The following is a 15,153-nucleotide window of genomic DNA, read 5'->3' on the forward strand; positions in this document are numbered from 1 at the left end:
TCGAAAAAAATATTAAAAAGTCGTGAACAGTTCTCTATGGATATAAAAAAGTAACTCCGATACGGGGAATCGAACCCCGATCTGCTCGGTGAGAGCGAACTGTGCTAGCCATTACACCATATCGGATAACGATGATGTCTAAAAACGGGTACAATAAGTAATTCAATATTCTTAGCGAGTTGCTGGCAAAATATCGAGGCCTTGTAGCGCGAAGCCATTCAGGGTTTCAAAATCAAAAATGGTCCCGCGGGGAACTAGATACTTGAAGGTTTGCCTTTGTTCGATGCTCAAACCAGGAAACTTCCGAGAGTTGTCGTCTCGAACTACTAACGGATAAATTTTGTGCAATCGAAACATATTTCATTGAATCACTAAATCGTGCGAGCAAACTTCTTTGAATATCTCTATGGGATTTCACTGTATTTGTAACTGACATACTTGATGATGATCACCATGGTGTAATACAGTGCTTGATGAATGACACATGACTAGAAATCTACAAATCGATCCCCTAATCGGTCATTAGTTTAGGTGATTTTAATTTCCAGCTCACCTGACATTGTAAACCTGAGCGAGATCTTACATAGTCAATACATTGCCACTGACCAATCGTACACCCAACAGCACTCACTATCTCAAAATTCTATTTTTTAAGTACATTCGAGATGTCGAAATCTAATCTCACAGAGCATAAATTCAATGTTTTGCTCCTATCAACTAGTGATTTTGTAAGGATATAAAATCCGAGATAGTTTAGTGGCTAGAATCTCCGCTTGTCGCGCGGAGGACCGGGGTTCAATTCCCCGTCTCGGAGTATCTTTTTTTGGTTTTCTAGATCCTTCAGCAGCACCATTTGGTCTTGGACCAGACCATACCTTGTCTTTTTTTTTTTGTATCGAGCTGTAGAATCATTTTTTCAAAGGATTTTTTTACGATGAGACGCGGATATCGAGATTCGGTCCTTCCCTCTCTTCCATCCTGTCGTATAGAAACTCCGTAACAATATTATCTTTAGTGGATAAGACATATATTACTTATGAGTTTTTCTGCTCAACCTGTTACTGAGATCCAAGCTACCCAAGAATATTCCAAACCGGAATCAATGAAGGGTGGTGCGAAACTTTGTTTCCCTGAAGAGTGGACAATTTACAATTGATTCGTTTCACTCATTTTTGCGTGCTATAACTATTGGGTCGGCGGTACTAAGATTTGATATTGAATGCGCATTAATTTCAACACAAATCATATGTAGTTCCCACTGTGTCATCCTCATACTATTTAAATTACTTATACATCTCGCTTTGAGTCATCAAACACTTATACTGAATGTTGGAACTCAAGGCGTATTCCATCGAATTCCATACCTGTCGCGTCTGCAAATCTCAATTTCTGTCCAGTTAACTCGCCGATTCAAGCGGAGGATCTGTAAATTTTACCTTACGTACATTTCCTCCTTGTCATAGAAAGTCTCTATTGATGATAGTCGCTTATAATCGATACAAAGCATCATTGCCGCCTGGTTGAAGGCATGCGAAGGCTGCTTCATGACACTTTCCAGCAACGCTCACTAATCCGCAGAAATTAACAGCATCAATCAGATATTCGTTGCAATTGACCAAAGACAATCAGGGTATTCATGATGCCGCCTTTGACATGGTTCAGATCTTGCCGCTACAAATCTTGTTTGACTTAATGTAATGGTAGGTCCGGGACAAGTCTCAAGATAATATCTCGGTTGCGGCCATATCAAGTGGAAAATACTGTTTCCCGTCCGATCAACGTTAGTCAAGCCATTTAGAGCCACACTGAGTAATGCAGTGGGAGACCATGTGTGAAATTGTGGTGCTGCAATCTTTTTTTGATATAATCTCCTGTTTTTGTTAACAGAGCCTTTAAGAGCCTTGTTTTTGGCAAAGGTGGAGGCGATTTCGAGCAATAAAAACACTAGATTTTGATATGTTTACGATGACAAACACTCTACTTTTTGAAGGAACCAGTGCTCTCTATCCCACCATCTTTCAAGTGTGAAGACAGCGCAACAGAGATACAGGCATGAGAATAGGGACGGAGAGTGGTCCCGATAGGCATCAACTTGGTGAAAGCATAGAATCTCATGGTAGCGAAAACCTACTAAGTGAATGAGCAAGTGATTTGCTGAAGATAGTCAGAGGTCCCTTGTTGGGAACATCCGTTGCAATGTACAACTCGCACTCTTCTTAAACGCTTCGAGATTGAGCGCATAGAAAGAGCTTACTTCTCGGCAGTATAAGTGAGCGACTACCGGGATCTCTTCAATGGTAATCGCATATCTCGCATTGCACTCTTACCTTCTGTATTATTTTTGACATTTAACGAAGTAAAATTTGAACATGGGCTTCAACGATGGAAATTCAACAGGTTCTGAGAGTGAAGTGCTCACCATGTCTGATTTGAATCTTCTGCGAGCACTGATGATCATAATATGTGACAGCCCAGTAATGACGTAAGGGCCAAATTGTAAATGATTTGAACGTTAGATCCTTCGAATAGAGTCTCAGACAAATGGTCTTGAAATTTGTGCAGAACTTCACACAACAAACAGAAATCGCCCTCGAACAATACTCTGTATGAAGTGAATACAATCAGGTTCATTTGGCTAGGTTGCCAATCAAAGAGAATGCGAATGAATTAGGTAGTCAACAAATGAGGTTGCGATGGTCTCGTTGTCAATCAAGTTGGCCTGAGACGAACCCAATGGACAGTAAGCCTCGACCTGGATGTCGTTCTTCCTGAGCCAAGCAATGAACTCGTTTTGAGGCAACAACGGGTGCAACTCGATCTGGTTGACGACAGGCTTGACAGTGACCTCTGGATCAGCCAAAAGTCTCTCCATCTTCCATTCATGATGATAATCAAAATAAGACGAGATGATGGAATGGCCAGATGAACGATTGGCCGGCTGGCTAACGTATCAAATTGCCTAAAAAGAGAGTGTATCAAGAACCGTGCCGACGGATCCACCTGCAATCGAGGTTTGATCGCCGAGCTCATTTAAGAAGTGCTTTTACCCAATACAAGGGGTATTTTGCCTCAAAGGCTTTGCTGGATTTCTGAATCCGGTCTGAAGCAAGGAATCTAGACCAACGTAAAGAAAAGCGATTGTCTACCCTCCAACTCATCGTAATGCACCATTCAAACAATCATAAATCTTGTTTATGACGAGATCACTACTTTTTGAGCATTTTAGGCTGATTTAAGTTCCAGCCAGCTTTTTGAGACAGGTGTTAGAAAAGTGAATCTGTGGGAGCCGAGTCTGATCGAACACAGCGACAAAACCAAAGAGAAGAATCAGCAAAAGTCGACCAACACTAAATGAGTCACCTCAAATGAGTCAGTGTGTAATCAGAGCTTTTTTTAGTTGTGAGCTTTGACTGTGACTTGACTCCAATCCAAAGAGTCTACCCTGCCAACGACTTTGACCAAAAATACAAACGAATAGAGCCGTATCCAAGGTAATTGATGGAAGAGTTTGTTGCAAACCAACAATTTGACAAAATGAACCTTCTGCTGCAATGAGGCGATGCAAAGTAAGTTCTGTATCCGGATAGTCAAAAATGATGGTTTTCGGACCTTACAACATCGACCAAATTTATTCTTTGTTCAACCATTGTGTAAATGATTCACAATTAAAAGATATTCGTGACTCTCGAATCAAAATTTGCTCACATTGTTGGTCTCAAACCAAACGCATTTGAAAACAACAATTCAATCGAAGATGCCATCTCAAGAGCGAATATTCGCTAAACCTGAAACAAAATATCATCCAGTCTCATCGAAGATTTCGCTTTAAACTTCAATAGGCCAGATTCATCTGACAAGTCTCGTCGACTTGGTATCCATTTGACTCCAACGATCAATCACACAAGAATTTGGTGACCTTGAACGGACCAGATTTCTCATGTCTGAAATTAGAAACAATTACCGTGTTTGAGATGTCATTTCGTATTAAGACAGACATCTCTTCACTTTCTCGAGGCTTTTTGATGCAGCAAAAACATGCACCCTCACATATCCTCCAAACACTTATTCAGCGCCAATCGTATCAGAAGAAAAAAACTCCACAATACATTCCAACCCAGAACCCTAGGATTTTGATCCACGCTTCAATTGCCCTTTGTTTTATCCCCCAGAAGCCTTTCATCCCAAAAGCCATTCAAATCCGATCAAGCAGCTCAATGAACTGTATTAAAGACAGTATCCTTGCCCCATTTATCCCAATTACCCATTTAATTGTTCCAGAAGCCACTCAAACACCTTTCATTGCCCGTACGATCCCATTAACCCATTTGATTCCGTACAGCCTCCAACCCACACCAAACCCACAAATAGCCATAGAATTTGCCCAGATTCAATATGTCCCGCACTTTCTCCATGTTTGCAACCCTCAGACCCCCTTTCTTCTCAGATTTTGTGAATGACCTGAAAAAAAAAGTGGTGGGTGTTGTTATGATTCGCGCGCGCCTATGTTTATGCGGTCCGAAGCGTGTTCCACAAAGGGTTGAGAGGAAATGACCATAAAAGTGGAACTAGCATGCGAAATCCTTATGAATAATAATCTAAATGTTATATGAACTTTATTCGAGGTTTTCAGAGGATATTTTGGTGCAAGCTTCTGATTAACGGGTCGGATTGAGTGTTGGAATTGTCGATACACATGCAATAGCTAGTTGAAAAATCAAACGGAAAATTGTGGTGACTCAACAGAATGTGAAGTAATTTCCACACTAAAATTAGTTGGATTTGGAGTCTTAACGATATTTGTGGTTTCCAAGCTTCTCGAAATTGTAGAGATTAGTACAACATCAGGATAAGCCACAAACTCATTTTGGACATGTGTTCAAAAACTGCTACAATTTCTATGAAATCAATTACGAAGTACTCTGAAAACTCCATCAATTGGTTTATTGTGATATTTTGTCTCAAATTGATGTTAAGACCTTATGTTCTTGCCTCATCAAGTATTGTCTCCGAAACGTAGCTCAAAGGCAGCACATACCCTCTTAAATGAATGAAATTATTATCTCAGAACTACATTGCCAATCATTATCGAACTTATTCGTGAGTTTAATTGATTATGAGTAGGTTAGCCGGCCTCTGGGGGTTCGAAAGAGCTTAAAGAACAACAGCTTCTGGTTTATTGCAATGTAGAGGGCGAAGCATCGAGTCTATTATGTACCATCAGATCACATCACCTTGTCCAAATTATTAGCAGTGTGCTTGTAGATTTGCTTCGTCGTGGAATTGGATAGTCTCAATGGTGAACAATATCAGAAACATGGACCGGATAATTTGACGAATCGAATATCATTTTGATTTTGATTACAATTAGTTTGATTTATTAAAGAGCTCAATTCAAATAAAGATAAGATGTTGGAAGGCCAGTGAGCGCATCAAATAGTTTTGAGATTATTTTTAAGTCCAGCTTAGGGGATATCGGATATGAGCTCTGCCAAAGGAAGGTTCTCTTTGTCTCAATCGCACCGCAGTATTTGAAATCACATAAAACTTCTCTTAATTTACTATCCAGATTTGTTGAACGTGGACATGATCTGTTTGTATGAACAGAATAGAACAGCGTCCTAACAACAACTCGCGAGGCAGCAAAAGAATGACAGTTAAATCGCAAGATATTGGTACTCACATAATCTTTATCCTAATAAATAGGCCTCTTGGTAATTGTGTTTCGACGAGGGTGTGTCGGTTTAACTGGTTGGCACATGTCTCATAAGACCAAGGGAAGGTTAACCGGAAAGAATGGTATGAATACAAGATAAAACTTCTGTGGCTAATAATTGAACCTGATTTGTTAGAAGCATGCAAAGAAAAAAGAATTACCTCGAGTCTGTGTTTTAGTGCTAGCCATTATTTTTTTTTTAGTAAAGTGCATTCAAGCTATATACGTATACGAATGGGGAAAGCTGTTAGGCATAAAACCCCTCGTGTGTAGTTACCTTTGAGACGCCGGCGAGGCACGCCCACGGCCCACAGTCCACGAACCTCCGAACAGTTTCCCACTGCCCAGCGCCCGCACCGCACCACCCCAAGCACACCCCCCAGAACTCGTCCCCGGCAGCACCTCCACCACTCCCTAGCCCCCTACCCAGGCCCAGGCTGTTCCGTGCCGCCCCTATTCCAAACACCATCTGTGTTTTCTCATCTCATCCTCATCTTCCTCTTCTTCCCCTTCCACTTCTACTCCCACCCCAAAAGAAGTACAGAAAAGAGAATATAGGAAAGTATGGTTTATATATTAATGTGAAACGGTCTATACCGGACGTTGTTTCAGGTTGTCGCCACATGAATCTAAGAATAGTCTTACATTACAGGCCATATATTTATCGTTTTGTTTTCTAGATTATCAATTATATTATGCTGTCGTATTTTATGTTATTTTCATGTTCATTCTATTGTTTCATTTCACGTTTCACATCATTTAGTGTTTTGACCATGACCCCGTTTTCCATCATCTCTACTCGTTCTATATCTCCAATTTCACAACAATCACATCCTATTTCCAGGTCAACTATTCCAATGAAAATGTTTTTACATCGATTTTATCGTTTTGGTGTAGTTTCGCTAGGGGGTTATTCTACTGAATAAGCGGCACTGCATATAACACATCTGAGAGTGAGTGAGACCGTCGGTGTTCACTGGTTGGTGTCCCAATTCCATTCTCCATTTTTTCCGCACCGGGTCTCCAAATTATATGATATCTTTTTCCCGCGCCGGGTCTCCAAATTTTATGATATTTAATATTTCCCGCGCCGAGTCCCCATTTGGCATGAAGTTTTTTGTAGTTGTATTCATATGTTCTATACGTTATCGTCCATCGTGCGTATCAGTACCCATTACTAGACATACACTTGACATACTCTCACAGACACAATCTTCAAGAATATTTTTCGATTCTTTCAAACACATTCCATGTTCCATTCAAAATATATTTATATATATTACCATATATCCATCGATCAATCAATCAATCATTAGATTCACAAGTGATATGACCATCCAGATCCACACGTTGTCCATTTTAGGCGACGCTTTCAGGTGCGAGGTCCCAGGTCCCAGGTCTTAGGCTCTTAGGCTCTTAGGCCTATTTTTTTTTAAAAAACCCTCTTTTATGTTTTACCCTGTGCCACTTGTCAGACGTATACAATTATACAAATTATATTGATTTATATATTTTATGTTCATTAATTACAATGAAAGTATTTTCTTTCCCATATTATGACATTTTGGTGCTTTTGCGTAGGCCTATTTCTACTGAATAAGCGGCACTGCATATAGTCACGCCATACTTAGGCCATACTACGGCCATTGTCATCACCATATGGTCTCAATCTGCTTACTTTTGTATGATACTCCACCTATTTTGTTTCTCAACAATATCATATTATATATTCATGATTTTTTGTTGGTTTAGACTTACTTTTACAGTGATGAAGGTCCTGGGCGTGCTTCTTTACTGCCATATAGTGATGCATCACATACAGCCACAACCCTCCATAAATGTTCAACTATTTTACTCGTAATTTGTTCAAGTATATCATTAGCCAGTTTTCAAGTAATAAAATTATATTTTTTATCGTTTTGCGTCCAGCGTGATTGACCTGATACAGCGGCACTGCATATAGTCACGCCATAGTTAACACATTGGCGCTTAACACTTAGCACGTCGTCCGCATGTTTCTTATGCCTATTTCACAATTTATGATTTAAATCATTCTCTTTTGTTTATTGAAGTGTTTTAGTGATGATTTACTTCTGGTGGTGATTCATTCTTGTCGTTATTCGTTCTGTTCGTGGTTCTATATGGTCGTATCGCCGCCACCGCCACACCCCTCCATAAATATACAACTTTTTTAGTTGTTGTTTGTTCAGTTTTATTATTAGACAGTTTTCAAGTAATAATATTATAGTTTTTTTCTTTTTGCGTCCAGCGTGATTGACCTGATACAGCAGTACTGCATATAGTTACGCCATAGTTAACACATTGTGGCACTTCGTTAACACATTGTCGGGCTGTTACTGGCACCTTGTTTCACCATGTTCATGATATTTTGGCGAGTCTCCAATTTATTTTATTGTTATTCATTGATGTTCTTCATGTTGAAGTCTTTTTTCGGTCGTCTTTCGTTATTGTTGTATGCGTCTGTTTTGAGATTTTTTTCATTCCCTCGATGCCACTCAACCGCAAGACCAATTCTAGATGTTTATATTTTATTGGAACTTTTATTAACTGTAAATTCCTTTTTTTCTTTTTTCTTTTCTTATGCCCACACCGCGTGTCGATACTTCATGAGGTAGTACCGCACCATCGGCTTCACACTGGCACCCGCGTTCTCGCTCCGCCATCGCAACAACATCCGCATCACATACAAGTACCGGTCCAACCCTTTCGTGGCAACGCCAATGATCCGGTCCACTCTCGGCTCCCCATAGAGTTCACACGCCCGCCACACCTCCCGTGCAACGGTACACGCCACAAACACATGTGCATGGGTTTTGTCGTCACCCCCACACAACAAACACTTCCCAAAGGCTGCCACCACGCCCACGTCTCCCCCAACATGGAACAAGTGAACGTAGTCGAGCGGAGCCCCCGCCGCAGCTCTTTTGGCTACTTCCTTCCAGAACTTTTGGGATGGTTTCTGGCCCATTCCCTGAACGGTCCTGGACACCACCGACTCCACCACATGCTGCTTGGTCACGGAATGGAACAACCGCGTGTCGTACCAGATCTCGCCATGATAGTTTAAACGGCCATCGTCTCCCATCAGCATCCACTCGCCATCATGCGCTGTGGGGTTGGTGAGTTTGAACCACGCCTCAAGGTAGACCGTCTCCGTCGGGAGCATATACTTGGCCATGTCACATGTTTTCCACAGGAACAAGGTCCCGTCTATTTTAAAATGACCGCCCCTCAAAAAACTCCACCACGCCGGCACTTGCACGCGCGCCCGCCCATTGTGCAACTCAAACTGCCGCCGCTCCTCGGACCCCACACAGCACTGGAACAACATCCACTGGAGCCGCCGCCGCGTCATCTCCAACTCCCACTGCCCGTCCGCATACCGCGTGATCACATGGTGCACGTACATGGCCCGCCCGCCCATCAACTGCCACAGCATGTCGACACACCCGAGCCCGCCGTTGCGGATGGGCAGAAACACCACCCGTGCAGAAACACCAGGGAACTTCCGCGCCACCGCCGCCTTGAACAGATCAATCTCGGCCACCGTCATCGGCGTGTGGTAGTCCCGGAAGTACACCCGCAGAAACACAAACGCGTTGAGCCGCTGCGCAAACTGGGTCGGGCTCCGCCGCGCAAACCGCAGCGCCACGCCAAGCAACTTCCGCTGCTCGCTGGCCCAGTCCAACGGCGTCCACGAAAACCCCAAGTACACGCAGTCCTCCAATTCCTCCTTCAGAGTGTATACGCGCGACTTTGATGCGTTGACCTCACACCGCGACGCCCAGGTGAACTGCCGGAGGCACAACAATAGCTCGTCTATTTCCTTCTGCAGCTTCACATACACCACCAAGTCGTCCGCAAACGCACTCACCACTACTTGTGTGTACCAGTACGGATACCCCGGCTGCTTCACCATCACCCCGCTCAACCGCTCGGTCAATAGCCGGAGAAAGGGATCCAACGCCATCGCAAACAAAAATGGCAGGAACGGGTTCCCCTGGAGCGTCCCGCGCCGCACCCGGAACACCTCCCCCTCGGTGTTGTTGAGCCACACCGCCGCCCGCAGCGTCATCAATATCGCCATGATGCTGATGCGAAGCTCAAGCGGACACCACTGGGCAAGCTGCTCGTCCAAGTACTGGTGGCTCACGCTGCCAAACGCATCGGCAAAGTCCACCATCGCCACCCCAGTTTCCCCCATATACTCCATGATCTGGCGGAACTGGGCAATGCTTCCGTTCATGTGGCGGCCCCGCATAAACCCGCGCTGGGCATCCATCACCACCACATCGGCCACCAGATGAAGCCGCTCGTTGATGGCCCGACAGATGATCTTGAGACTGGTGTTGATCAACGCCACGGGCCGATACCCGCTCACCTGTTTCTCCCGACCCTTGCCTTTCTTCGGTTGAAGCACAAACAATGTCTTGGTCATCAGCAGCGGCACCCGACCCTGGCGAAGCTCGTTGGCCACAGTCGTGAGTGCATCGCCATGCAGCAGCCATGTTGCTTTCCAGTACTGGTACAGGAGACCATCTTCACCGGGAGCGCTCCTCGGCGGTGCACCCTTGAGGGCATTCCAAAGTTCTTTTTTGGTGAATGGTGCCAGCAACATTTCCATCTGCCCGACAGAAAGACAAGACCGTTGTGGCCATGGCATGGTCTTCCCAAACTCTTGTGGGATTCCTGGCCATGAACATTTCAGACAGTGTCTCGTTGCCATGTGTAACATTCCTTTGGTGGTGGTCTCCACAATCTCCCCATCCCGAAGCTCCGTAAACACCCGGCCACTACTACTACTTCTACTTCTATTTCTTTTGGCTCGCGCTTGCGCGTTCGCCACGACGGTGTCCCACTCTGCAGAGGCAGGCATCCGGGGCATTTGATAGTTGCACGGCGGCGCAATGAACCGCGGCTTGCCGACCTCTAGCATGCTGCTCGGATCCAACACCATCGTCACCTCGACCGTCACATGTGTGGACACGATCGACACGTCTGCCCGCTCGCGGTACCGATAGATCCGGCCCGCCCACCATGGCGTCACATACACCCGGTCCAAGCGCCGGCTCCGATGTGCCAGCCGGTTGGTCCCATGCACAAGCAGCAGGTACAACAGCCGCATGACATCTACTAGTTGGTACTGGTTGATGGCCCGTGCAACCTCTTCTCGACACTCGGCCATTGCGCCAGAGGGTCCCTTCACTTTCCTACTTTCTTTCTTACATTTAACATCTAGGTGATCATTCTGGACATTGTTAAAGTCGCCGCCAAGAACCATCTTCATGTTGTCGTGCGACGACGCATACTCTTCAATCGCCGCGAACATCGCCCGAAGCACCGCCAACTGCCGATGGCCATGGCTGCTACACGGCGCATACAACAGCACCACCAACACCTGGCCCGCCGGCAGCCCCACGTCAACCACGGCCGCCGCCACCCACTCCAGCGCCGCTCCCCGCAACGGGTCCGCATCCACCACCGGCAACCGCGTCGCCACCGCCGCCAACTGGCCCTCGCCGCCGCCGACCATCGTCCACCCGTCGGGCAAGTCCACCTCCACGTTGGCCCGCCATCTGACTTCCTGAAGCAAGGCCACGTCTCCGTCGAGCACGGGGTCCCACTCGCTGGGCCGTGCCCCTTGTACATTCTTGCACACCACCACCAAGCTATTTTCGGCATAGGTGTTGGTGATGTGGCGTAGTTTCGGGTTGGCGCGACAGATCAAAACGACGGCCGCAAGTTGGGCGAGCTGCCAACCTCGCTGGTGCGCACGGGCTTCAATCGCCGGGACCTTCTCGGTCTTGAGTGATAGCTCTCGTCTGAGGGAACACTGTGAACGGGTGACATGGATGGTGATTTGGGTTCCGAGTCCGGGAACTGAAAAATGACAAGGGCCTGTGATTCCTGTTCCTTTTCACTGTCAATTTTAAAACTTTGAACAGTTTCACTTTCCTTTTCGCTTGCGCTTTCCTTTTCACTTTCACCGCTTCCAGCGGCTTCAGTGGTTACACCGGTTTCAGCGTAGTCGGCGTCGTCGGAATCAACGTCCATGTTGGCTTCCTCCAAAAGGTTCGCCCGGAACTGCGCAGCACGACGCTCCGCCGCAGCAGCTTCCTGCTCAGCACGTCTCTTGGCCTGACGCCGCGCGCGACGCTTGATCGTGAACCGTTTCGGACACCGCGCCTTGAGGTGGCCCTTTCCCAAACACAAGTGGCACACCATCTGCGGACAGTCGCTGTACAGGTGGCCCAGCACGCGGCAGTTCGAACACACCAGGCTCAGCCACAAGATGTCGATGCCACACACGGTATCCATGTCGCACACCAGCCGTGGCGGAACGGCGCATTCCAGCGCCTTGATGAAACCCAGAAGCGTCGTTGCCGTGCACGCCTCGTCCACAAGGTGCACCTGGACCTGGCCCGCGGCCCGTTTCACGTAGGCCCTGAGCTGGTCCGTCAACGCATCCTCGCTGCTGGTGCGGAACGTGAACGGGCGGAACTGGTCCATGTCGCGCATCCGCTCAAAGTCCACCTGGTCCGCAGCCGAGCCCGCGCCCGGCAACTCCAACCGCACGTTGTTGCAAAGGCGCCGGAACGTGGCCCGGAGCTGCTGGTCGCGCGCGTTGCCCAGTCTTGCCCGCGGCTGACCAAAAATGGTGCTGGCGTGGACCACCACCGGATGGATCATCTGGTCGGCACACTCCTGGAACACCGGGAACTTCATCACGTACTCGTTGAAAGCCGGGTCGTGGCCCAATGTGCCCTCGCGGTACAAACAGTACTCCATCTGCGTGATGTACAACGCGTCCAAGAAGAGCGCGTCCTCGGGCCGCTTGGTTCCTTTCTCGATCCGCTCGGCGATGGCCTGACACCGATTGATGTTCACGGAGTTGCGCACGGTCTCAGCCTTGGCCCGCATGGCAGCCGTGAGCCGCTTCAGAAACTGGGCAGTGGCGTCGGGACCCGCGCCGGTATGGATCCACGACACTTCCCGTGTCTTCTGCATCACGGCCAAGTCAAAGTTGTCGGCAATCTGGAACATGACGTACCGTGCCGCGGAGTGGCGCTCGAGCAGACGCAACACCGCAATGTGTTTGTCCCAGTGTTTCCGCGGGAACTTCTGGAAGTACATGCCCAAGTTCCGTTCCTGGATGAACTGCGCGTGCATGCCATTCCACCGGCCGCCCGCACGGTCCATGACCTGCTTGAGCTGCACGGGCAAAAGCTGTTTGGTCAGCGCCAACGCATACAAGGCGGGATAAATGACGTCCAACACGTCTTTATCACAAAGCATGCCCATGTATGGGTACATTTCCATGGCGCGATCCTTGCGAAGGTATTTGATGCTTTCGGGGACCGAAGCCTTGTAGGATCTTTTGTTGACCTCTTTGACTTTTCTCGCCAACGCCTGATACGAAACGTGGGCAGTGGCAGTAGTAGTAGCAGTAGTTGCAGTAGTTGTAGTAGCAGTAGTTGCAGTAGCAGTAGTTGCAGTTGCAGTTGCAGTAGTTGTAGTTGTTGTAGCAGGATCACTCTTTGGTCGGGTTCGTGGCTCGGTGGGACCAATGGGTCGGGACTCGGGTGGTCGGGACTCAGTGGCTGGTCGAGGCATTGCCGCCGGCGCTGTTGGCCGCTTCTGTTTCTGACCTGGATCAGAAGAAGCAGAATTCATGGTTTCTATGAGATGGAGATTGTTTTTTTTGTGTGTCGCGCGCGCGCCCACCGCCCCGCATGTTTCAGATTGCCGCTGGGAATGTTTCAGGTTGGCGCGCGGGAATTCTTCGGGTTGGCGCGCAGGAACGACTTTGGCATATGAAGTCCTTTGGTTTGTGGGTGCGACAGTTTGGTTATCTTCCATTTTCAATCTCGCTGAGGTTGTGTACTGCTAGATTTAATATTTTTTTCAATGGCCAAGTGAGTGAGATTGAGAAGTGATGACGGGACGATAACACTGTTGTTGGATAGACTGTGTTGGATAGTATGGCTGACAGTTTTTTTGTTCCTTAATGTCTTTTGCTTGGTGTGTTTTGTGTTTTGCTGCAACAGTCATGCATGTTCTGGGAATGTACAGCCCAAAATGAAGGATACTATAACGTATTAGTTGTATTTTATTGTCGTTTAATTATTTTGTGTTTTTCGTTTGTTTTTGATTATGTGGTTTTGGTTGTATACGTTTGGTGATTGTATTTTGGTAGGAAGTAGTCAGATTCCAGGCAAATTCGAAACAGTTTTTCAGAAACGGGAGATAATTGTTTGGTAATTATTGGAATATATTATTGATTGTTTGATGATGTTTTGGTCAAGTTTTGGGACCTTCCAGTGGCTGTTGTTGTTTTCTGTGGTTATACTGAAGAAGGTGTCATTATCTCGAGACAGAAAGAAGATAAAGGAGATATTTTTGCTGTAGAAATTATTTTGTGTTTGTGTTATGCCGTGACAGTGGTTTTGAGTTTCGTTTTTGGGTTCTTGCCGAAGTTGTGTTTGGTTTTGGGAACAATGAATGGATATTTCGAGACACAATACAGTGAAAGATATTATTTTAATTGTAGTAATTATTTTGTGTTTTGTTTATGTTGCTGCAGCAAGAATAAGTGTATTTTGATTATTTTTGGTGAAGTTGTGTTTGGTTTTGGGAAGAGAGTTTCGCTATCTCGAGACAGAACAAAGATTAAGATCATATTTTAATTGTAGTAATTATTTTATGTTTTGGTTACATCGCTGCAGCAAAAATTTGGTTCTTTTTGTCATTCTTGGTGAAGTTATGTTTGGTTTTGGGAGTCATGTTGAGTATAACACCATTATCCAGACACTGAACAAAGAAGAAGAGCAAAATTTTAATGTTTATATTATTTTATGTTTCTGTTAAGCTCCAGCAGCAAAAAGAATTTTCATTTTTTGTTTCTTGCCGAAGTTATGTTTGGTTTTGCGTTTACACCATTAACTCGAGAAGGTGGCATCCAAAAAAATATTTTGTTCCTGGTATGGCTGTTACTAAATTGTTTATTATTTTGGATACTATTTTTGTTTGATTTTGAGACATTTATTTTGTGACATTTTTGTAGATTGCGAAAATTTTGTCGAGCTCGAGCGCGCACTTGCCTGCAGTACAGACATGTGGCAAATGAGGTGAGTGTCTGCAGTACCAATTATGGAAGTTGAGATCCGTAAAATGTGTTCAAACGTCGAGTCAGATGGTACTGCAGGCAGTCATTTGTGGGGATACTGTATATTGACCCCACATTCTACCCCCACACTGACTTCCGTTTTGGGCAGTAGTTCCGCCATCCATTTTGGGTAGTATTATCCCGCTTCCGTATTCGGCAGTATTATCCCGCCTTCCATTTTGGGTAGTATTATCCCGAGTTCCGCATTCGGTGTATTTGGTGTACGGATCTCTTTTTAGGTGATTGGTGTACG

General features: G+C 45.9%; 1 protein-coding gene and 2 non-coding genes across 3 annotated transcripts; 1 reads left to right on the forward strand and 2 right to left on the reverse strand.

Annotated features, from left to right (window-relative positions):
- Positions 1–54: 54 nt before the first annotated feature.
- Positions 55–126, reverse strand: PUMCH_001240. Its single transcript has one exon. It is a non-coding gene; the product is annotated as a tRNA-Glu (tRNA).
- Positions 127–742: 616 nt separating this feature from the next.
- PUMCH_001241 lies at positions 743–814 on the forward strand. The gene has a single exon. It is a non-coding gene; the product is annotated as a tRNA-Asp (tRNA).
- Positions 815–8,312: 7,498 nt separating this feature from the next.
- Positions 8,313–11,267, reverse strand: PUMCH_001242 (uncharacterized protein; the record flags this gene model as incomplete). The annotated part of the gene is made up of 1 exon (XM_063020302.1): positions 8,313–11,267. One exon carries the CDS (start codon positions 11,265–11,267, stop codon positions 8,313–8,315), a length of 2,955 nt encoding a protein of 984 aa, XP_062876372.1.
- Positions 11,268–15,153: the final 3,886 nt, after the last annotated feature.

The sequence above is a fragment of the Australozyma saopauloensis genome, chromosome 1, assembly GCF_035610405.1.
Source record: "Australozyma saopauloensis chromosome 1, complete sequence".
In the NCBI taxonomy this organism is placed as follows: domain Eukaryota; kingdom Fungi; phylum Ascomycota; class Pichiomycetes; order Serinales; family Metschnikowiaceae; genus Australozyma; species Australozyma saopauloensis.